General features: G+C 41.1%; 1 protein-coding gene across 1 annotated transcript in view; it reads left to right on the top strand.

Moving 5' to 3' along the window:
- The first annotated feature begins 6,655 nt into the window (after nucleotides 1–6,655).
- Nucleotides 6,656–25,070, top strand: part of FNBP4 (formin binding protein 4) — a 30,103-nt gene continuing 11,688 nt past the window's right edge. The window contains exons 1-12 of the mRNA XM_069555697.1: nucleotides 6,656–7,043; nucleotides 8,045–8,143; nucleotides 10,965–11,101; nucleotides 11,417–11,600; nucleotides 12,194–12,341; nucleotides 12,449–12,569; nucleotides 13,548–13,883; nucleotides 14,456–14,666; nucleotides 18,011–18,135; nucleotides 19,117–19,221; nucleotides 20,569–20,702; nucleotides 21,688–21,875. Of these exons, the coding sequence (XP_069411798.1) occupies nucleotides 6,818–7,043; nucleotides 8,045–8,143; nucleotides 10,965–11,101; nucleotides 11,417–11,600; nucleotides 12,194–12,341; nucleotides 12,449–12,569; nucleotides 13,548–13,883; nucleotides 14,456–14,666; nucleotides 18,011–18,135; nucleotides 19,117–19,221; nucleotides 20,569–20,702; nucleotides 21,688–21,875 (2,014 nt within the window). The 5' untranslated portion in view covers nucleotides 6,656–6,817. The remainder of the gene's footprint in view (nucleotides 7,044–8,044; nucleotides 8,144–10,964; nucleotides 11,102–11,416; nucleotides 11,601–12,193; nucleotides 12,342–12,448; nucleotides 12,570–13,547; nucleotides 13,884–14,455; nucleotides 14,667–18,010; nucleotides 18,136–19,116; nucleotides 19,222–20,568; nucleotides 20,703–21,687; nucleotides 21,876–25,070) is intronic.

Genomic DNA, 25,070 nt, shown 5'->3' with positions numbered 1-25,070 from the left:
TTAATTTCATGGCTGCACTCACCATCTGCAGTGATTTTGGAGCCCCCAAATTAAAAGTCTCTCACTTTCCATTGTTTTCCCATCTATTTGCCATGAAGTGATGGGACCAGATGCCATAATCTTAGTTTTCTGAATGTTGAGTTTTAAGCCAACTGTCTCACTCTCCTCTTTCACCTTCATCAAGAGGCTCTTTCGTTCTTCTTCACTTAACTTCTCACTTGTAAGTAAAATGAGGGCTTCCCTGGTGGCTCAGCTGGTAAAGAATCTGCCTCCAATGTGGGTTACCTGGGTTGGGAAGATCCCCTAAAGAAGGGAACAGCTACCCACTCCAGTATTTTGGCTTGGAGAATTCCATGGACTGTGTAGTCCATGGGGTCACAAAGAGTTGGACACGACTGAATGACATTCACTTTCACAACCTCCTGGGAAGACTGGACCAGAGGGCTGGAGATTAAGTTGAGCCACAGTGGCCAGTAAGCCGATCAACCACACCTGTGTAATCAAGTAAAAACTGGACAGCAAGACAACAGAACGTCCTGGACTGAGAAGATGATGCACTCGGAGGGAGACGTGCTGACTTCACAGAGCGGCAGTGTGGGAACTCTGTGCTCCCTCCCAGACCTTGCCTTGTATCCTTTGTAGTAAAACTGAAATCATAAGTAGAGTGCTTTCCTGAGTTCCATGAATGGTTCTGGAGAATTATAAAATTTAAGGTGGTTATGGAAACCTCATTATGTAGCCAACCAGAAGTGCAAGTGGCATGGGGGTCTCCCTCGAAGCTGACCTCCAATGTAAAGGCAGCTCTGGGGACACCAAGGCTTCCCTGGTGGCTCAGACGGTAAAGAATCTGCCTGCAATGCAAGAGACCCGGGTTCAGTCCCTGGGTCAGGAAGATCCTCTAGAGGAGGGCAGGGAAACCCACTCCAGTATTCTTGCCTGGAGAATCCCACGGACAGAGGAACCCTGCGGGCTACAGTCCATGGGGTTGCAAAGAGTTGGACATGACTGAGTGACTGACACTGCTTTCTGGGAGCCTGAGCCCTTGGGCCTGTGGTGTCTGATGCCAGCTCCTAGGGCTAATCCTCAGAACTGAATTGCTCAAGACATGCCCGGTTGGAATTGTTGACCTAAAATAAATATTCTGCCCTGTTATTTCTCCAGCAAAGATGAGTTTATTCTGAAGCATCAGAGAATTGGCAATTCAGGATATTACAGCTTTGGCAAGTCATGCGCAAGTTCCCTCAGGGCAAGGGAAGTCGCCACTTTTTTTGAGGGGGCGGGGCTGTGCTGGGTCTTAGTTGCAACACAAGGGATCTTAAGTTGCACCATGTAGGATCTAGTTCCCTGATGAGGGATGGAACATTTGCCCACTACACTGGGACAGCAGAGTCTTAACCACTGGACCACCAGGAAGACTCTGTAGCTGCTTTTCTAAAGAAGTTGGGAGAACTATAGTAAATAAAGAGCACAGGGCTTTTCATTGGCTGAGTTCTTACCAGGAAAGAAGAGGAATCTTCTTCCTATTGGGATATCATCACAGGGTGTGAAACTTCCCCTTCTGGTCTCCATTTAATAAAGATTTCTATTTATAAAATTTTTTATATAATAAAACTTAGATGAATAAACACACACAACCCTAAAACTTTATTCTATGCTTCTGAAACTGGGCTGGCTGAAGCACAAGCTGGATTCAAGATTGCTGAGAGAAATATCAATCACCTCAGATATGCAGATGACACCAGTCTTATGGCAGAAAGTGAAGAACTAAACAGCCTCTTGATGAAAGTGAAAGAGGAGAGTGAAAAAGTTGGCTTAAAGCTCAACATTCAGAAAACTAAGATTATGGCATCTGGTCCCATCACTTCATGGAAAATAGATGGGGAAACAATGGAAACAGTGGCAGACTTTATTTTGGGGGGCTCTAAAATCACTGCAGATGGTGACTGCAGCCATCAAATTAATAGATGCTTCCTCCTTAGAAGAAAAGCTATGACCAACCTAGACAGCATATTAAAAAGCAGAAACATTATTTTGCCAACAAAGATCCATCTAGTCAAAGCTATGGTTTTTCCAGTAGTCATGTATGGATGTGAGAATTGGACTAAAAAGAAAGCTGAGCGCCAAAGGATTGATGTTTTTGAACTGTGGTGTTGGAGAAGACTCTTGAGAGTCCTTTGGGCTGCAAGGAGATCCAACCAGTCCATCCTAAAGGAGATCAGTCCTGGGTGTTCATCGGAAGGACTGATGTGCAAGCTGAAACTCCAATACTTAGGCCACCTGATACGAAGAGCTGACTCATTGGAAAAGACCCTGATGCTGGGAAAGATTGAAGGTGGGAGTAGAAGGGGATGACAGAGGATGAGATGGTTGGATGGCATCACCAAGTCAATGGACATGAGTTTGCGTATGCTCCGGGAGCTGGTAATGGACACCTGGTGTGCTATAGGCCATGGGGTCGCAAAGAGTCAGACACAACTGAGCGACTGAACTGAACTGAAATGAACTGAAGCTGGGACTTCTATGGACAGTCCCTTTCTGCAGCATACCTCTTGTTGAAGTTCCAAAAGCTAGAGTTTTAACGTGGATTAGGAAGGTCAGCTTTCAAAATTAAATCGTTTCCCTGGTGGCACAGTGGAAAGAATCTACCAATGCAGGGGCCATGGGTTTGATCCCTGTTCCAGGAAGATCCCACAGGCCACGGAGCAATTAAGCCTGTGCACCACAACTACCGAGCCACAACTGCTGAAGCCTGTGTGCCCTAGCGCCCGTGCTCTGCAGCAAGAGAAGCCACTGGAATGAAAACTCCACAATGAAGAGTAGTCCCTGCTCACAGCAACGAAAGCCCACCTGCAGCAGTGAAGACCCAGTGCAGATCAAATTTTTTAAAGTTATTAATAAAAAAGAAGTAACATCAGATATAGAGTAAGGCATCGCCCACCAACTGTGATTATAACTAAATATATTTTAAAATGGGTATTTTACTTGTCAAATGTAACTCCTCATAATTTGATTTTACTGAAACAATATCATCACCCCAACCAAAACATCCTCAGTATTTCGTGAGGTGGTTAGGCCCTTGGAGATCAAGGATCAGGCCTGATTTTTCTTTAAAAGGAGTAGCTCTGTGTTTATTCACTCTGTTTGGAGACATAGTCAAACTTCCCGTAAAAAGCCAGAAAATAAGTATTTTAGGGTTTGTTGTCACACAGGTCTCTTTTTACATATTATTGTTTGTTTAACCTTTAAAAAGTAAACCTGATTTAACCATGGTTTGCCCATCCCTATTTCAGATCCTGATATCTTCATGAGTGCCTGCGTACTAAGTCGCTTCAGTCGCGTCCCACTCCTTGCAACCCTATCGGCTATAGCCCACCAGGCTCCTCTGTCCGTGGGATTCTCCAGGCAAGAATACTGGAGTGTCTTCTTCCTGACCAAAGCCTTGAATCCAAATCTCTCATTGGCAGGTGGGCTTTTTATGCCACTAGGGAAACCACACCTCCCCCCCTTCCGAATACCTTCTCTGAGGCCCAAAACAGCAAAATATGTCTCTAAAATCAGTGGTTCTCAACCCTGGCTAAGCATTAAAATTATCTAAAGAGCTTTTAAAAAGAAAACTGATATAAGCCCTGCATTTCCACCACTGATTCAGATTCTTATGTTGCTTTAGTGTTCTCTGGATCAGGGATCCCCAACCTCTAGGTCACAGACCTGTCTGGGTCTGTGGACTGTGAGGAACCGGGCCGTACAGCCAGAGGTGAGTGGCCAGTGAGTAAAAGAAGCGTCATCTGTATTTTCAGCCACGGCTTCCTGTGGTTATTACCACCTGAGCTCTGCTTCCTGTCAGATCAGTGGCAGCATTCAGATTCTCACAGAAATGCAAAACATACTGCATTTGAATCATCCTAAACCATCCCCATCACCCTCTCCCTTGAAAAAATTGCTGCTGTTCCAGATGGTTCTCTGGACAGACAGCATTGAGACCCCTAGTTAAAAACAGTAACAGCCACCTCCAGAATTGGGAATTTCCCCCAAGGAAAACAGCCTTTCACATTTCTATGCATTGTGGTTTAGTTCATAATCTCAACTTGGTTCTAGCTAGTTTTGTAACAGGATCTGGATTTTTGTATAAACAAAATGCTCATTAACGTTAGCAATAGCTACCAGAGGGCCTCCCTGTTGGTCCAGTGGTGGGGAGTTTGCCTGCTCACACAGGGGACGAGGATTCAATCCTTTGTCTGGGAGGATCCCACACGCCAAGGGGCAACCGGGCCCGCCTGTCCACAACCACTGAAGCCCACATGCCCTAGAGCCCGTTCTCCATTGCTATGAGAAGCCCATGCACGGCAACCAGAAAGTAACCCCCCACTCGTCACAGCTAAAGAAAGCCCGCATGCAGCATGGAAGACCCAGGGCAGACAGAATTAATTAATTAATAATAATAGCTACTATATAATAATTGCTTATTTTGTTCCTGGCCCAATGCAAAGAGCTTAAAATTATGATTAACAACCCTATGGGTACTGTTACTAACACATTTTAACAGTTGCAAAAACAAGTTTAGGGATGTTAAGAGAAGTCTAGCAATTATATCTGGAAGGTGTTATATCCAAATGTTTGACTTCAAAACTCCTTATGTACAACTATCATATTTCAATGTTTCTCCTAAGAAATAAATGAGAAAAAAGGAAAGAAACCAGAAAATTGGTGACAGGGACTTCCCCGGCAGTCCAGCAGATAAAACTCCATACTCTCAATTCAGGGGGCACAGGTTCAATCGCTGGTCAGGGAACTAAAATTCCACATACCACAACTAAGCCCTCACTCCTCAATGAAGAGCCTTTTAGGTGCAACGAACATCCAGTGCAGCCAAAATAATAATAAACTGATGACACCTTCAAAACAGCATATACACCTGCTTCTAGTTGTTAATTTTTCAGAAGTTTTGGGAGTATAACCTCAAGACACTCTAATCCAGTTATTTCTCCCACAGGCAAGGGAAAAACAAACAAATATTGCTACTTATGTCAAGTTTGCATATATTCATGTGCTATATTCATTCAAAAACTCTGAGTGCTTATGTTCCAGAAAGTACATTTCAACCCAGGGAACAAAACACACAAGTCACTGCTTTCAAGGCTTTTGTACTCAATAAGCAATCCAAGGGTTCATCTATAAATGAGGAATATGATCTAAAAATTAGAAATAACCATATAGATATCTATCTTATATAGTATTGTGAAAATAAAATGTAATTCTACACATAAACTGCTTACATGGTATGTCACACATAGTTTAAGTGTTCAGCGTTACAAATTATTAGTGTATGCTCAGGCAAGAATTGAGCGGGCCTTAGGGATATAAAAACATATACCACTGGAATTCTTCAATTGTGTTGGACTCTTTGTGACCCAATGGACTGCAGCACACCAGGCTTCCATGACCAATCCCAGAGCTTGCTCAAACTCACGCCCATCAAGTCTGTGATGCCATCCAACCATCTCATCCAGTCATCCCCTTCTCCTGCCTTCAATCTTGACCAGCATCAGGGGCTTTTCCAATGAGTCAGTTTTCCACATCAAGTGACCAAAGTGTTCCAGCTTCAGCTTCAGCATCAGCCCTTCCAATGACTATTCAGTGTTGATTTCCTTTAGGATTGACTGGTTTGATCTCCTTGCTGTCCAAGGGACTCTCAAGAGTCTCCTTTGATCTCCTTGCTGTCCAAAGGGCTCTCAAGTCTTCTCTAATTTGTAACACTGAGCATTTATTATGTGTGAGGTACCATATAAGCAGTTCATATGTAGAACTGCATTTGATTTTCACAACAACCTTATAGGATAGATATCTATACCGTTATTTCTAATTTATAGATCATATTCCTCTTTTATAGATGAACCCCGGATTTCTTAAACTCAATGGTAGGTTAAGTGCTGGTGAAGAACTCAGCATTGAGATAAAAAGATTCAGAGATGTAACCCCTGCAATGGGTCTTGAGAAAGGATAACAATTTTGCCACATAATGCAGTAGATAGTCCAGCTAGTCTGAAAGAGTAAAGGTGAGAGAAATGCTCTGTGTGGCTGCCTCTGAAACAGGGCAGGGGAGAAGAGACTACTAAAGAAAGATTAAACCTAATAAAGCGACTAGATTGGGAAGGTTCCTGGGCCCCATCGCAAAAATTTAGGCTGTTTCCTCCTATGCAGTACGTCAAGTGATTTTTTTTTTTTTTCAGCTGATAAGCAACAATATGAGGCATCATCTTTGTGGTCCAAGAAAAAATTTACAAAACCATGAGACCCCTTATTCTATTTAGTGTTCGATGCTAGACCCAAATTAAACCCCATAAACAAGGCGAAACTAAGGGAAAGACCAGGAAAGCAGCATAGCATTCTAGATGACAAACGATAAGACACATAGCCGAAAACGAGCTCAAAATGGAGGACAGAGCGGCAGAGAAGAGACTCCGCAAAAAACGCAGGGGTGGAGCGTGACGTAATTTCGAAGGTAGTCTAAACTCACACTCTTCGGTGCTATTGGCTTAACGCTAACCCTTTTACGTTTTCCATTGGCTTCCGGCTCCGTCAATGTGTCAAAACAACCAATCGCCTAGCCCCATGAGTAAAGTCCGCCCTCCTTTCCTGGGGGCGGGGCCAGAAGGGCACACCAGGCCCAGTGCGCTTGCGCGAACGCTCTCTCCGCCGGTTAAAAGCGGATCCCTGCAGGAGGCGGCGTCGCAGCGTATGAATATTGATTACGCGTCGCCGCGCCGAGCGCCCGCCCCTCTCGGCTGTCCGACGCTCGCGGCTCGCGCTCGGGCTCGCGATGGGGAAGAAGTCCCGGGCGGTACCCGGCCGGAGGCCCATCCTGCAGCTCTCTCCGCCAGGTCCCCGGAGCAGCACGCCGAGCAGGGACCCGGAGCCGGAACCCGACGCCGAACCGGACTCGACGGCGGCGGCGGCGCCCAGCCAGCCGGCCCCGGCAGCGGTGTCGACGACGACAACCGCGGTGACTGCCGCCGCGGCGGCCTCGGAGGACTCGCCCTCAGAAGGTAAAGCGTGCGCGAGGGCCCTGGCGCCGACGTGGGGCCAGTCCGAAACTCGAGCTCGGGGGCTGCGGCCTAGGTCTGTCAGACTGGGCCTGCGAGGAACGGGAAGCCCGGGCGGGCGGCGTCCGCCTCCGAGGCCTGCTGCGCGGGGCCTGCGGGCAGGACGGCTGTGGGCCCGGAGGGGCGGAAGGGGCCGCGGAGCCGTGTGCGCTCGGCCGGAGCCGGCCCAGAGGCGCCATCTCGGGTGCAGGGCTTGGCCCGGGCCGCCCAGTCTCCTTCCTCACCGTCTGCTCTCGGTTTTGAATAGCTTCACGGGGTAGATGGAGACGGTGCGTTTCCTCGTCTTAGCCTCAGTGACCGTGGAACCTGCCGTTTCCTACACGTCATGTGCTTTTCGTTTCGTTTTTGTTGAAATTGAGAGAGAGGCTGTAGAAGTAACCATACTTGTGTTACGCCAGCTCAAGTGTAAGTCCATCCTAGTTGGCAGGTTTCCGCAGCATTCCTGGAGAGGTGGAGCTCGTGGGTTCCCAATCACTTGTGTTTATCCCCAGAATGGTACTTGGATTAAGATGAACCAGACAGAATTACTTTAGGAGCCATATGCGGGAAAAGCCCCGACGTTTTCAGGTGCTAAAATAATAATAATTATAATAAAGATCACTTTGGGGAAAAAATGCTCTAGTTATGCTTATAGTAAAAGCCGTATGGTTAAGCTGGAGAGAATTTAACGTGTGCGTGTATGTGTTTTAACTTGGGATTATTTCAGATAATTTTTATGTATGGTGTTCACATTCCTAATGTTGACGCCGCTAGGCAGAGTGAAGATTCCAGCTGTGCTTGTTTGTCGCCTCTCAGTTAGTTGGATCAGTGATGGGTTATAGCCACTTTGTTTTGAAATTGAGGAAATCTAGACTTGAGAGGTCAAGTCAGAGATTGTTTTGTCACCTGTGTAGATTTTTTCTCTGTTCGGTCATCTGGCTGTTTGCTTTTGTTCACTGTTTTAGATCCAGATGAACAGGAGGTGGTGGTGGAGGTTCCCAGAGTTGTTCAGAATCCTCCCAAACCAGTCATGACCACCAGGCCCACTGCTGTTAAAGCAACAGGTATAGTTCTTTGTGTTTGTTTTTTTTTTAATTCATTGTCTACCATATCTTTCTTTAGGATCAAATTGTGTTTATATATGGTGTTTTGATGAATGTTTCAGCAAATTTATACTCCCGTTAAATGGAAATTTAACATCTTTGTGAGGGGTTGTAGTTGTACGTACCAGTGTAAAATTTGCTGTTCTTGTCTCTCTGTACCCAAATTAATTTCTGCTACTTTTTCTAATGCTATTTTTTAATATATTTTTTATTGAAGGATAATTGCTTTACAGTTGTTTGTTGTTTTCTGTCAAACCTCAACATGAATCAGCCATAGGTATACATATATTCCCTCCCTTTTGAACCTCCCTCCCATCTGCCTCCCCATCCCACACCTCTAGGTTGATACAGAGCCCCTGTTTGAATTTCCTGAGCCATACAGCAAATTCCCATTGGCTATCTATTGTACATATGGTAATGTAAGTTTCCATGTTACTCTTTCCATATATCTCACCCTCTCCTCCCCTCTCTCCCCCACCATGTCCATAAGTCTTTTCTGTATGTCTTTTTCTCCACTGTTGCCCTGTAAATTCTACAGTACCATTTTTCTAGATTCCAAATATATATGTGTTAGAATACTGTATTTATCTTTCTTTTTCTGACTCACTTCACTCTGTATAATAGGTTCTAGGTTCATCCACCTCATTTAGAACCCACTCAAATGCATTTCTTTTTATGACTGAGTAACATTCCATTGTGTATATATACCACAACTTCTTTATTCTGCTAGTGCTATTTTGTAACTTGTTTTCTGGCTTCCCCAGTATCTTGGCATTCTTTAGGGAATGCAAACAATGTCTTCCTGTCTTTTTCTTTAAGAAACTGCTCTGATTGGTACCTAGCAAATGTTGAAAATTGCTCTTACTCAGTATTTTTTAAGCATGAAAGAATATTTGCAGCAGTGGTTTTGTAGACAGACCTGGGTTCAAATCACCACTCTAGCATTCATGCTTAAGACCTCATGACATCATTCATCTGTAAAACATCTTTCAGCCCTAAGTTGTTTTGATGATTAAATTAAATTACATATACGAATTTCTAACCCGCAAGTGCTGAAAATGTTCGTTTTCTCTACTCTTTATATATCTTAAGAGATTAAAGTGTGTTTTCATACTAAATATTCTATAATTGGTAATAACTTTGATCTTCTGAATTTGAGGGACTTTTTGTACTATGTACCTGAAGTAACAGATGCATGTTCCTCCCCATACCCCATTTACCACTTAAAAAAAACTGTGAATTAGAAAAGGTAACCTGGAGAAGGGAATGGCAACCCACTCCAGTATTCTTGCCTGGAGAATCCTGTGGACGGAGGAGCCTGGTGGGCTACAGTCCATGGGGTCGCAGAGAGGCGGACACGGCTGAGTGACTAACACACACATGGGAAAGGTAAAACCCATGAAAGAAATTTCAGAACTAGGAAACAGCATTATGTTTTCAAGAGTTTGGAAGGGATTTTATGTATATAGTATGAAGATCTCTGAATTGAAGAGAAAAAGACTAGATGGAGCCTCTCTGAGCCTGGGTAATTAATCCTGCCGGGGAATTTTGTAATCCAAATTCCCCTCAGCTCACCTGGCCGGAACCTTTTACCAAAGTATATAGCACTAAAGCCAATGTTTATTATTGTCTCTAAACTAAGAAGGGTTTCTGTGTAAAAATATAAATTTCCTATCCTCCGCTTTCCCCCAGAAACCCATCAGTGCTGAATTCTAAGGTGCAGATTTTTTCTGTACGGAAATGTCTTACGTAGTTCTTGCCTTTACCTGTTGTTCAGGAAATGTGGAAAATTGACTGGTTATCTACGGTGCCCCTCCCCCAACCACCAAATGAGATATATTTAGAAACTGGAAAGGGGAGATACTGTCTAATAAATATCCACTTTAAAATATTCCTAATCAGTTTAAAATAATATTTTGGGAATTGGTAGTGTAACACCTTAGCTATATACTAAAAAATAATGAACGCATGATTTATGTGAATAAAGTATTGGATGTGAACTTCTGTATATAAATGAAGCAATTTATGTTCACACCTAGGTGAATCTATGAATTTGTTTATGGAATTATAACAAAGAAAACTAGATTTTACCTCCTGATAAATCTTCAGTTTCCACGACACTGGAAAATTTAGTCCTGTTATTAAATGAAAAGTCAAGTTAGGCTTAGATAGTTCATGTGCCTATTGTGATAAAATATGTAAAGAGAGTATATATGCTCACTTAATTGTAACATTAGAGTAATAAACATCGGTCAACTAATAAACAGTTTCAGGTGTTTTTAAGAAGGTGACCGCATTGCAGCATTACAGAGGCCGTACTTAGTATTTTCAGCTTTAGCTGTGACTCTTGTTTCCTTTGTTCTGGTCGTAGCATCTTATGTTCTGTTTTAATTCATCACTTGTTTGAGGGGAAATTATTGAAAAGAGCTTTGTTTCCCACTTTGAAAAATCTCCTTGTTTCATTTACTAAACTCCAGTTGGTTTACTTGTTTGAGATAGAGACCTAAATCAGATTCTAAAATCAGGATACATATTATGTGTTACTTTGACAGGGAGTATGTGGTTGAATAATTGAGCACATATTTTGGAAAGGATGTCAAATTGCTATGCAGGTTGATTTTATTAGTTCTAAGTGCATAATTATTTTATACCTCTCTTGGTTAGCTGTAGATTTCTTGAGGTTCTATAAGTGAACTAAATGGCTAAAGAATCATATTTTCTGTTGGATACTTCCTAGGACTTTGGCATTGTTAGAAATGTTGTTTTACCTTTTTGTTCCCAGGAGGTCTGTGCTTGCTTGGTGCATATGCTGACAGTGATGATGAAGAGAATGATATTTCAGAAAAACCAGCACAGTCTAAGGAAGCAAATGGAAACCAGTCAACCGATATTGACAGTACATTGGCCAACTTCCTAGCGGTTAGAAGTGTTTTTGTGTTTGGGTTTTTAGTTATTGAAGCCACTTTGGGATTTGAATTTCAAGTGGTTAGCCCACTTGTCAGTCTGTATCTCCTGCTCTATTTTTCTCCCTTAGTCCCTCCCCATCACTCTCAATTTCTCCTTTTGTGCCAGTTGTAAGAACAAAAATGGGGAAGAGTAGAGTTTTGACTTGAGAAGCAGAGACTCAAGCTTCTTAAGTCAAAACCCTGTACAGTGGAGGGTTGGTTGGTTTGTTTTCATTATTGCTGTTTTTGGGGTTTCACCTCAGTAATGCTTGTTGTTTTCACCCTGAAGGAAATTGACGCAATAACAGCTCCTCAGCCTGCGGCTCCTGGAGCAGCTTCTGCTCCACCCCCAACTCCACCCCGGCCCGAGCCAAAGGAATCGGCACCTGCCCTTTCTTCCACTACTCCTAATGGGACGGACTCAACCCAGACCGCAGGGTGGCAATATGATACTCAGTGTTCACTGGCAGGAGGTAAGCTTGAGTCTTTGAGTTTTAAAGAAACCTAAAATGTGGTTCTTAAAGTTGTTCTAGGCATTGAGGTTCCCAAAGTTGAAAGCCTATATACCTTAGCCCCAGACTTTAGAATTCTGGCTTTTTAAATACAGTACTTGGAAAATAACTAACTGCTCGGTTATATTTTTATCAGAAGATGATTGTTTGCCTTTTAACCAGTGGCAGATTATGCTCAGTAAATAATAAAAGCCATTATTTTTAAAAGTCTTTTGCGGTTTGCAATGTATCTTTCAACTATCAAACTGCTTTTTAAACCATGTTTGCAAAGACAGCTCAGGAGGGAGGAGTTGCCCCCCCAGGGGACGTTGAACAGTGTCTGGAGAGGGTTTGACTGTCACAGCGGAGGGGGAGGGGGAGCCCTGCTGCATCTGGTGGGCAGTGGCCAGGATGCTGCTAACACTGCTCAGGATTGTCCCCCACAGCACAGAGTGTCCTACCCAGTAACAGAGCTAAGGTTGAGAAACCCTGGGTTAGATGGTTGTGACTTGAGATACAGGGTCAGAATTGTGCAGAAATACACGCTGCTTAAAATTTGTTTCATTTTCTTCTAGTTGGAATTGAGATGGGAGATTGGCAGGAGGTCTGGGATGAGAACACAGGATGCTATTATTATTGGAACACACAAACAAATGAAGTGACTTGGGAATTACCCCAGTATCTTGCCACTCAGGTACAAGGATTACAGCATTACCAGCCCAGGTAAGAACAGACTTGAAAAAGAAACTAACCTAGAAGGAAATCAGAGTCTTATCTTTTGCTGATATTTGGTTTCTGTTGCTTTTGCTAATAAGTACATTTTTTTTTAGTTGTGTAACAGGTGCTGAAGCTAGTTTCGTGGTGAATACTGACATGTACGCTAAGGAGAAAAATGCTTCTGTTTCTAGTAGTAAAAGTGGGCCCGCCGTAGCCAAGCGAGAAGTTAAAAAGGTCAGTGTTACAACTCACCTCTTCTGCTTATTTTTAGATCTAAAGAGCTTGAATGCTACTTTGTCACAAGTGTATTACCCTTCTGTTAATATTTTGCAACATAGATATAAAATAGGATACATTTTGTTTCTTGACCTTTTAATCTGTTTCTGGTTATTGTGTGGCATTTATAGCAGTTCCCTAGTTCAGTGGTTCTTCTGGAGCTTTGGGGTGCCATAGAGGTCCCTTGGGTCATTGTGAAGGAAATGGGAGCAGCTAAGCAAGCGGGGAAGCAGGAAGGGCTTCAGGGCTTTGGTGATTCCACTTCATTTTTTTTTTTTAACTTTAATACAAAGATTAGCTACCTTAAAAATTACTGATAGTGAAACAAGCATTTTATAGCCTCATCAATAAGAAAAGTAAGTTGTACTCTACTGAGAGAGTGTGTGGGGGTGAATTTTAATTTATCTTGAATTTTTAAATGATGGGAGGTGTATCCAAAAAATGCTTTTGTAAATGTACAACTCTAAGAGGGACATAGAGTAAATATCCCAGTGGAGGAAGTAGACACTTGAATATAATCACACATTTCATTTTCGAAATATTTCACTTACCTCAATCACCTTCACAGCATATTTATGAAGTTATCTCATCATACAGAAGAGGAAGGTGAAGATTTATCCACTTATGTTGTTGAACTGACAAAATTAGGATTTTATTTTAATCTGCCTCTGTTTCTTACTAGTCTTTTTGACATACAGAGGAGAAAAGATAAGTTTGAGTTCCACCCAGAACAATAATACTGCCTTCCTAAAGTAACATTATTTCCATTACACATGTAAGGAAAATGGTGCAAACATGTACTAATCTGATGGGAGTCAGTGGTTTTGAAGAATATCCAGTGACTGAAAATTCTGGTCATTTTTACATGAACAGTTAAACTGTATATTCAGGTGAAATTTCTTTGAAAGTTAAGCAAGATTATTTTATTCTTTATAGGAAGTAAATGAAGGAATTCAGGCTCTCTCAAATAATGAGGAGGAGAAGAAAGGGGTGGCAGCATCACTGCTTGCTCCTCTGCTGCCTGAGGGAATAAAAGAGGAAGAAGAGAGATGGAGAAGAAAAGTAATTTGTAAAGAAGTAGAGCCGGTTTCGGAAGAGAAGGAACCAGGTACACCAGAAGCGGCGCCGGCAGTAAAGCCACAGGACATTCTGTTGGACAGTGTGGACGACCCCACTCAGGAGGACCTCTGCAGTGTTGTTCAGTCGGGAGAAAGTGAAGAGGAAGAAGAACAAGATACCCTTGAGCTGGAGCTGGTTTTGGAAAGGAAAAAAGTAAGTTTTTGTTAAATATATTTTCTTCCTTCAGAACTGTCGTACTCTGGGATCATTGTGCTCCATTTATGCCATTGGCAGGGGAGGGGGGCTGTTTTTCTTATCCTTTCATGTAGATATGTTTAAGCCTATGTAATAAAAACCTGAACTCTGGAGTTGATCTACTGATACCCTGAGTGTGAAGCAGAGTCTCAACAGGTGTTGTAACAGTAATACAACTTCAAAGCTTCCCCCTTTTGAAAAATTTGAAGCTTTGAAGAGTGCCTGGGCTTTCCAGGTGGCCCAGTGGTAAAGAATCTGCCTGCCAGTTCAGGAGACTCAGGTTTGATCCCTGGTTGGGAGGATCGCCTGAAGTAGGATATGGCAACCCACTCCAGCATTGCCTGGAAAATGCCATGGACAGAGGAGCAAAAGAATGTGGAGCTTAATGTTCAGTCCTGATGGAGAGATATATTAAATACTTTCTGTCCTCAAGATACTTAAATTCCAAAAACACATGGCTGTCATTCTTGCTGCTCACAGATAAGTGTTGGTAAACAGTTGATGACACTCTGTTTTCCTGTTTGTTGTAGGCAGAATTGCGAGCCTTGGAGGAAGGAGATGGTAGTGTGTCAGGGTCTAGTCCGTGTTCTGATATCAGCCAGCCAGCATCTCAGGATGGAATGCGTAGACTTATGTCTAAAAGAGGAAAATGGAAGATGTTTGTTCGTGCAACCAGTCCGGAGTCTACCAGCCGAAGTTCCAGCAAAACTGGACGAGAGACTCCAGAAAATGGAGAAACTGGTAACTGGTGCTTTCATTAAACTTGAGAGTTAAGAGATTAGAGGAGCAATCCTTCTTACCCCTGCTTTGTTCCTTCTGGAGCAAATAGAACGGTATCACACTTCTACCCTTTTAGGGAAATACGGGGAAGGAATCTTCTACCTTTTCCTGCTCCACCTCTAATGGAGCAGTAGGAATTCAAGAGGCTGGAATCCATTGGGTTGTGCAGGCGCTACTGATTGGAGATAACTTCTCCCTCAAAAACAAAAAAAAAATAAGATTGGGTCCCTCCTTCCCTTTTGTTTTAATCACTTGCTAACGGTTATCTTGTAATCTGCATGAAGACCATGGGTTCTCCTTATCTCTCTATTTCCAGCTGGTAAGCAAAGCAGGCAGGGACCACCTCTGGCAATCCCAGCCTCCTCATCTCTCTGTGTGTACAAGTTGCTCAGTCTTTTTTTTTCCTGACTGCTTCAGGTTTCTGTTGCGTCATGAGGGATCTTTCCTTGTGGCGCGTGGGCTGTCTAGTTACAGCCTGAGGGCTTGGCCGCTCTGGGCCATATGAGATCCCAGTTCCCTTACCAGGGATCGAACCTGCACCCCACACACCCCCCCGCCCCGCCCCTGCATTGCAAGGCAGATTCTCAACCACTGGACCACTGGGGATGTCCCCAAGTTGGCCAGTCTTTGGTTGGATGTGTAGACAGTTTGGTACTATCGTGAGGATCTCAGTTATCTTCAGGGTAATATTGAAGAGAACCTGCTGCATTCTTCCAATCTGTTACCAGAACTGACTAGTTTTAATCACCAAAATCTTAGTTGAGTGTACCAAGCAGAAGATACCTTATAGGTTATGATTTTAAAATAATAAGTAAATAAAAATACAGGTAATGAATAAATGCAAATATCCTTGTTTGAATTTTTCTTTCCAATGAACAATACAGAAAAATATAAAATACAATTCTAAAGGCCCACTCTCCTTCCTTTGTCTTTTCACTATTCTCATTCCCTACTCTGAGGTCCATTTTCTGTATTTTTTGTCTACATATATTCTAGACTTTGTGTTTTATTTTTTATGTGTGTTTGTGAAGTGGGTGTATGTAAATTTTAACATAGGTGAGGTTAACCATATAAATTGTTAAACAACATGATTGTTTTTCACTACTGAGTGTTACAGATGTCTTCATGTAACTCTTCCCTCATTGGTCACCATTTGTATCCTCATTCCACTGTTAAAAGTAATACTGCATTTATATTATCCCAAAAAAGTACAAGCTGTTCAAAGGTCCACCTAAAGAATAGTGGATAAATTGTGATGTGTTTTTGAAATTGAATACAGAATAGCAGTGAAAAGTGAATGGTCCATTGTTACATGCATCAACATGAATTATCACTAGAAATAATAATGTTGAGTTTCAAAAGCCACAGAAGAATGCATGTTAGAATTCCATTTATGTGAATTGGAAAACAAGCAAAACTACTGTGCTTCAGGATCTGTCCATGATGAAGGTGCAGGCGCTTCTTAACATCACCAGGATGTGTCTGGTGTGAGCATGATGGGAGAGAGGCACAGGGAGCTTTAAGGTGTTACTAAATGGTCTTCTGTTAAGCTGAGTTGTACTTACTGGAGGGCTCATGTTCTTTCTGTATTATACTCGTTAGTTATGATACTTCACAATTAAAATGAAGTTTAGCAAACATCTTGGGACATCTGTCTTTATGCAGGTTTTAGTATAGTATAGACTGCTAGTGGTATATTGCTAGGTTAAGGGGTATGTGCATTTTAATTTGATAAATCCTGCCTAATTGCCCTCCAAAATAATCATATCTTAGAGCTCTAGCAGTTCTTTGAAATTGTTGAATTCTTAAACCTGTCATTAAATGTAAGATGTCTGATGTATAAATAAACTAGAAACTAGTCAATGGGAGAGTAGAAAGATTTAGTTTTAGACAGTTTGAAAATTCAGAAGGAATGTAAATGATCAAATAAAAAGAACAAGGCCATCGTATGATAAGGTTTAGTACTTAATACTAAATTTCAGACTTTTTATGAAAGCTGTTGAGACTGGTGTTAAAGTCACATTTCTTCTTTAGATCAAAGATTAACTGAAGTTAAGAAAGAGTACTCAAATTTGTTCTTTTTCTTTTTATCTATGATCCTCATGAGAGTGATTTATACTGGATATATGGATTAGTTTGATAAGCAGGTGTTTACCAAATATAACAAAGACTTCATATCTCTTATGAACTTTTAGTCCATTTAAATATGTGGTAAACCTGTTCTCTTATGGAGATTCTCACTGCCAGCAGATAGCACTAACCAGAGGAATAAGTAGGTCCAATAAAGGTTGTCTACAGGTGTTAGCCAAGAAGGGAGTTATTTGGTTTAACTCCCAGTTTAATATGCTGTTCTGATTATGGAAGCCTTTTTATCAAAACCCCCTTCATAAAGAATCCTCACATATTCCAGGTTTGATATCTAGCCTTCATAAGTAATTGAAGCCATGGGTTTTTGAAAGAGATCAGAAAAGGAGCTTCCCTAGTGGTCCAGTGGTTAGGACTTTGCACTTCCACTGCAGGGGACCACACGTTTGATTCTTGTTCAGGAAACTAACATCCCACAAGCCACTAAGTGTGACCCAAAAAAAGATCAGAAAAGATTAATAGATGGAGAAAGGAAAAGCAGAAACTTTTGGGTAATGTGATTAAAACAAGTAAATCCTATATGTAGATACATTTTAAGAAATGTGATTATAAAGCAGTCTCCCCAACTTCTTTGGCACCAGGGACCGTTTTGTGGAAGACAATTTTTCCTTGGACCTAGTTGGGGGCGGGGAGGATGAAGGATGGTTTCTGGGTGATTCAAGCAAGTTATGTTTATTGTGTACTTTATTTCTATTACTTTTAACATCAGCTCCATCTCAGATCATCAGGCATTAGACCCTCAAGATAGGGGACCCCTGTTATAAAGAAATAATTTTTTTTTTTTGCTTTTTAAAGACAGTAGGTTGGTAAGTCATTAGAGCTTCCTTAACATGTGTGGAAAATAGGCAAAGGAGAGCACTAATAACCTTCAGATACCTCTGCTCTAGGGATAAGAACGTATATTTGGGGCTCTATTAGTACTGGTCTGATTTTTTTTTTTAACATTTTTTTTGAAATATAGTTGATTTATAGTTTTGTGTCAGCCTCTCCTATGCAGGAGAGTGACTCAGTTATATACATATAGACATTCTGGTTTTTTTTTTCTTAATATTTTCCATTATGGTTTATCACAGGATATGGAGTATAATCCCCTGCACTGTAGAGTAAGACCTTTTTGTTTATCGTCCTTTTGATTTAATTTCTCATATTTTCTCTTGCAGCAGTTGGTGCTGAAAATTCAGAAAAAATGGATGAAAACTCAGATAAAGAGATGGAAGCAGAAGAATCTCCAGAAAAATTAAAAGTACAGACAGTACCTAAAGTAGAAGAAGAACAGGACTTGAAAGTATGTACATTATTTAATGCAACTTGACAAGTAATATTTTTAAATTGGCCAACCATTTTAAATAGGCTATTTTTTTTTTCTAGAAAGTAGTAAACTTATTCTTCTGGATAGTAGTAAAAAAGTAATCTTTGTTGTCTTTATAATATAAATCATTTGGTTGAGTGAAAAAGATACATTTAAGGCTGAAATAATGAGACTGACTTGATGTAGGGAAATCTAAAAATAAATTCTAAATGCTTAACTACTTATAAGTAAGTCTCCATTGGAAAGCAGTAGCTTATCAAATATAGGCCTCTCTAGTTTGGAAGCATTAAAAGAAACTAAAGTCACAAATTTAAATAACAGAGTTAACTTGCATGAACTATTGGGTTAGCCAAAAAGTTCATTCAGATTTTTCTGTAACAGCTTACGGAAAAACCAGAACGAACTTTGTGTCCAACCCAATACTTGCCCTTACACAAAAGGCATGCTTGGTTCCATATTTATTTCTGTTGCTAATGTCATGAGAAGAATTGGACCAAGTAAGTATGTGGCTCTTTGAGCGTGGTCTGTTAGGAAAACCACTTCGCCTATTGTTTCGACTTTAAAAAGTCCATCCAGTCAGCAGGTGGTACAGCTGTGCGGGTGGAATTGGGAGAACCCATTTTGTTTAGTGTATGGCTGGCATAAGCAATTAGTGATGGATGCGTGGTGGTTTGGACAGTATTGAGGAGTCGTGTCATTTAGGATCTCTTTTCAAATTCCATATTGTTTTAGCGTAGGTACTGCCTCCAGTTTCTCTAGACCTTGCGTCATTATTCATTCTTTCTATGTGAATTATTTCACTGTAAGTCAGGGTTTTATCTTCTGCATAACTAGGTGCAGAATATGGATCCGCCTTGTAGGCAGATCCATTTTTCTAGTGTCTGAATGAAAAATGAAAGACTTTGCTTAAAATATTCTGACTCTTAATTTTTCCTTTTTTTCTTTCCTGCATTACAGTTTCAGATTGGAGAACTGGCAAATACCCTGACAAGTAAATTTGAGTTTTTAGGCATTAATAGACAGTCCATCTCCAACTTTCATGTGCTGCTTTTACAAACTGAGGTAAATAAGCCATTTTTAATATACACAGTCAGTGTTTGAACAAAATGCTTTTTGTGTGAGGAATCTGTCTTATTTATGTTTCAATCCTAAGTGTGAACTCGCTCAGTCGTGTCCGACTCTGCGACCCCGTGGACTGTAGCCTGCCAGGCTCCTCTGTCCATGGGATTCTCCAGGCAAGAATACTGGAGTGGGTTTGCCATTTCCTTCTCCTTAATATAAACAGTCAGTGTTTGAACAAAATGCTTTTTGTGTGAGGAATCTTATTTATGTTTCAATCCTAAATTTAAATTATTAATCTTGATATATATCTGAACAACCAACGCAGGAAACAAAACTGTGTCTTGGCCAAAGCAAAACATAATCATAGAAATAAATAACTGAAGAGTTTGTGTGTAAGGATGATACTTGACTCCCTTCAATAGGCGTATATTTTAATATTTTTTTTTTGTAAGAAACTAAAATTCTGTTCATAATGATAAGACCCCCATAATATTGAATGTACTTTTTAAGTATTATAGTATTATAGATTTTTTTCATTTGGTCTCTCCCTGAGGCCTGTGGGATCTTAGTTCCCTGTCTAGGGATCAAACCCAGGCCCTCAGCAGTGTAAAGGAGGAGTCATACTACTGAATCGCCAGGCAATTCCCAGAGACTTATTTAAAAAGAGAAGTTCTGAATCCTGTGAGTAACCTGTCTTTACAGTAAGTAGCAGAGTAGGATTAGGTAAGGAATTCCTGTAGGAAGTTGACTGATTTGCCTAAGAACTAAACCTTTAATCTTGATTAATCATATCCTCAGTTGTGTCTGACTCTGTGACCCAACGGACTGTAGCCCTCCACAACTCTTCTCTGTCCATGGGATTCTCCAGACGAGGACACTGCAGTGGGCTGCCAGTTCCCTCTCCAGGGGATCTTTCCAACCCAGGGATGAAACCTGTGTTTTTTAAATCTCCTGCGTTCCCCTGCGAAACTTTTTATTTTTTCACCACCAACACCACCTGGGAAGCCCAATTTATTTATTTATTACATGACTTAATTGAATCAAGTGTCTACCGAAAATGTAAAGTTACTGGGGAACCATCTTAATATAGTTCACAGGGTAAAACAAAACTATACTGCTACTCATTTTCACAGGTGTTGGAGCTTTGGCAGTATTGGGTTCCAGTCTCATTTTTCAGAACTCTACAGAGCAAACAAGACTTTTTAAGAAATTAGGATGGGATTTCTCTTCCTCTTTGGTCTGTTCTCCTGCCAGAGTATATAGTCATGGACCAGAAAACTTAGGTCCGTTTTCCTCTTCCTGTTGACATAAGAATAAGTCTCTAACGTAAGCTGCTCTTTGATTTAGACTCGGATTGCAGACTGGCGGGAAGGGGCTCTCAATGGAAACTACCTTAAACGAAAACTACAGGATGCCGCAGAACAGCTAAAACAATATGAAATAAACGCCACTCCCAAAGGCTGGTCCTGCCACTGGGACAGGTACGCACTCTTCTCCCCTTTTCACCTTTCACCTTTGACATCTCAGACTTGATTTGTGATCGCCACCGCCTGACGACCTAACAGCCTGTCTGGAGACTGAGGGCAGCGGCCTGAGTGGTGCTGGGCGGGCACAGCACCGCGAGCACTCAGAGCTTGGGCCAGCCACACGGCGGAGGAGCCAGAAGCAGTGTTTACAGTGTTCCATGTAACGGATTTTTTCCCAAGATTGGACCAAGCTGGTTTTTACTCCAGAGCGTTGTTGCACGGAGTAGGGCGGGCTTGGGGGTTAAGCGCATGCGAGAGCTCTGTGCGCTTTACAGGACCTCTGGAAGCAACTACTCCTGATTAACCTCGGTGAAGTTAAGGAAAGCTTCGTGGCTGAAGATGTGAATGAAGAACAAGATTACTATCTTCTGCCAGCAGGTCAGATGAAAACATTTCTTTTTATATTTGGCTTTTCTTGATTTTTTTTTTTCGTTATTTGAAATCTTTGCTCTTTTATTTTTCAGCTCCCAGATCCTCTCCCTCTCTTTAGCTTTCACTGTGTTTGATATCAAGAGTATGAAATGTGAATTCCACGGTTCAAGAGGGGAAGAGTCACCTTTCGCAAACTTCGTTGTTCTCTTCTGTGGAAGGGAACTTAGTGTTCTAGGAGATTGAGTCCCTTCACTAATGAAACTTGAAAACCCTGTTAAGCATTGGGAAAAAAAAAAAAGCATATGAGAGGTGTTTTTCTAAGTCATCTGTTGGAGTAAGAGGGCGCAGGGCTGTATTCACAGAGCTGCTGGCAGCGCAAATAGCTTTGAATTATCCTTGGTTCTCCATCCTCAGTTGTCAAAGCTCTTTGTTGCCTTTGTGAATAGCAGTCCATTAAGAAGCGGTTCGTCCCTGTGAGAGCAGACTGCTGTCCTGGGACAGGACCAAATGGAAGTGTCTTTGTAGGAAAATGGGTTTTAAAACATGTGTTTTCTTTTTTGTAATTTAGGGATCATAGACGATATTTCTATGTAAACGAACAGTCGGGCGAGTCTCAGTGGGAGTTCCCAGATGGTGAGGAGGAAGAGGAAGAAAGCCAAGCCCAAGAAAGTAGAGACGAGACTCTTCCTAAGCAGAGCTTGAAAGACAAAACTGGCACTGATTCAAATTCTGCAGAATCTTCTGAGAATTCCACAGGTGGGACAATTTACCTGGTATTAATTGGAGAGAGATGATTTTAGAGGGGGAAAAAAAAGGCTTGTATTAACATATAAAAGAAGAAAATATAGTCATGAATTTCTAACTAAAAAAATTAATGCAGGATTTATACTGAGAGAAACTAAAGTTAGTGTTAGTCAGAAATAACCATGTTGTTGATACCAGACTGCTAAAAAATAAAAATATGAGCCAGTGTATTGTGGCTTTATAATTCTATCCTATAACTATTCTGTCACGCCACAGACGGCTGTTGAGTTTCCAATAACAGGAATTCTAATTAATGGTAAGGAACAGGATATTTAAGTTGTCAGTGTTTTAGTCTCCTAGTTACAAACCAAAATAATGTGAATAAACCCTGTGAAACTAGGACCATGCTGGTTTCAGAGAAGCAGAGTAATCAGTCATTGCAGATCATCCATTCCAGTATAAAATAGTCAGGATGGCTTAGTCCAGTTAAAGTGCTCCTAAGAAACTTCAGTTTGATTATACAAATTTTATTTTATTTTATTTTATTTTTTTTGGGGCTGGATGTAAATACATGTATTGTCTTTATTTTTTTATTTTTTAATTTTTTTAAAAAAAATCTTTAATTCTTACATGCGTTCCCAAACATGAACCCCCCTCCCACCTCCCTCCCCATAACATCTCTCTGGATCATCCCCATGCACCAGCCCCAAGCATGCTGTATTCTGTGTCAGACATAGACTGGCGATTTAATTCTTACATGATAATATACATGTTAGAATGCCATTCTCCCAAATCATCCCACCCTCTCCCTCTCCCTCTGAGTCCAAAAGTCCTTTATACACATCTGTGTCTTTTTTCCTGTCTTGCATACAGGGTTGTCATTGCCATCTTCCTAAATTCCATATATATGTGTTAGTATACTGTATTGGTGTTTTTCTTTCTGGCTTACTTCACTCTGTATAATCGGCTCCAGTTTCATCCATCTCATCAGAACTGATTCAAATGAATTCTTTTTTATGGCTGAGTAATACTCCATTGTGTATATGTACCACAGCTTTCTTATCCATTCATCTGCTGATGGACATCTAGGTTGTTTCCATGTCCTGGCTATTATAAACAGTGCTGCGATGAACATTGGGGTACATGTGTCTCTTTCAATTCTGGTTTCCTCGGTGTGTATGCCCAGCAGTGGGATTTCTGGGTCATAAGGTAGTTCTATTTGCAATTTTTTAAGGAATCTCCACACTGTTCTCCATAGTGGCTGTACTATGGTTATACAAATTTTAAAAAGAAAGGCTTTCGTAGTTTCTTGGTTACTCTGAGAATATGAGGAGCCATCACTTGATTTATACATTATGGGAGAAGACACTTTTTTATTTTTTCTCTACCTCCATCTTTCTTGGAATGACAAAAATAAGTAGAAAATGAGACATGGTCAAGACTGTGGTAAACAACCAACCTTTTGATCTGAAAAACTTCCATATTTGTTTAAATGCTGTCATATTAAGGTAAGAGTGTATGGAATGGTTTCTAAAGTCATAAACTTTAGGGAACTATATTTGATATTTTGTAATAACCTATGATGAAAAAGAATATCAAAAATATGTATATAACTGAATAAATCTTAAACCTTGAGGATTAAAAAGAAATTTTTTGTAAGGTGGGGTGTAAACAGCTATATTTTCATGTCCTCAGCCTATCAAAAACGATGTTTTTATAGTCTGCTGGCTACCCAGTCCCAGTAGAAAAGTTCTGATTGTATGCCAGATGAAACTGGGCATGTACCAGTGGTTTTGTTAAGTTCTTAAATAACCTAAGAATCCTGAGAATCCATAGTCACTCAAAAGACATGTATGACAGCAGTGATAACTTTAAAACATAGGGAAAAAAGTGGTATTCTACTTCATACTTCAGGGGAAAAAACTACCCTGTTACAAGGCTTGCCTTTTCAGGAAGAGGTTTCCTTTAGATCGCCTCTTCATTCTTTGGGCAGCAGTGATGGATCCATCTAGTAACTCGATTTGCTTTTTTACTTTTTAGCAGTTAGTGACTGCAGAGGTTGGATGGTGTTTCTGGTCTGGTGATTCTTCTCCTGGCCACTGTCTAATGCCCCTTTGTGTGTCTCCAAAGCTGGGTCTTCTGGACTTGCCGGTGCCGAGTGTCGTGCACCTCAGAGTCAAACCCCGGCTTCTCCCTGCGTTGCTGACACACAGTTGGCCGCTGTCTGGTCGAGGAAGACGCCACGTGAAACAGCTTATATTATTCTGTTGAATACACTCTTAAAACCACACGAAAAGCATGATATAAATCAAATCTAAGTCTTGTACTGAGTCTTTGGAATGGGAGAGCAATGACAATCACTATTTTAAGCCAATAAACAAAGTTTATAATGTGTGCTTTCTGTCAACCCAACAATGGTTAAAATCATCTTTTAAAGTAGAAAAACTACACTGAGGAGTAAGGAGGTTTCACAGTTCTGCTCATTTTTAATCCTTGTTCATTGTTTCATGTTTGAAGTTAACATTATATCTCTGAGATAAGCCAACTTCAGAGCATCCAGCATATTTGAGTGTTGGGCTTTTGTCAGGTTAAAGCAGGTTTCTGCTGCTTAACCAAAAAGTCTCCATGGACCTATTATTTGTGTAATAGCTTCTTGATTTAAACTGATAAACTGCCCTCCTGCTTCAAAATACTAAGCAATAATACTTTTGAGGGGAATATAGGAAAACAATAAAGGAAGCCTGCCTTTATAAGAAAGAAAGCTTGCTTTCTATTTATATAGAAATGAAGATGCATAGGAAAACATATGTTCTTGGGGAATTAAAAATTTGTATCCCCACAGGATTCTGTCTTTTAGCTTAATACTTTAGAAGTTTAGTGAAGTGAAGTGTTAGTTGCTCAGTCTTGTCCTACTCTTTGCGACCCCATGGATTATATCCCGCCAGGCTTCTCTGTCCATGGACTTCTCCAGGCAAGAATACTGGAGTGGGTTGCCATTCCCTTCTCCAGGGTACTTCCTGACCCAGTGATCAGACCTGGGTCTCCTACATTGCAGGCGGATTCTTTACCATCTGAGCCATCAGGGAAGCCTAAAAGCTACCATATTAATCTCTCCTTGGACTTCTGTTCTCGTAAATGGCAAAGTACAACAACTGGGTTAAATTTAGAAATGAAGAGAAGCATTCTGTAATATGACATCCATAGATA

Source organism: Ovis canadensis, chromosome 15, assembly GCF_042477335.2.
Source record: "Ovis canadensis isolate MfBH-ARS-UI-01 breed Bighorn chromosome 15, ARS-UI_OviCan_v2, whole genome shotgun sequence".
NCBI classification, from domain to species: Eukaryota; Metazoa; Chordata; class Mammalia; order Artiodactyla; family Bovidae; genus Ovis; species Ovis canadensis.
The sequence above is the reverse complement of the archived record's forward strand: the minus strand, read 5'-3'. Positions and strand labels throughout refer to the sequence as shown.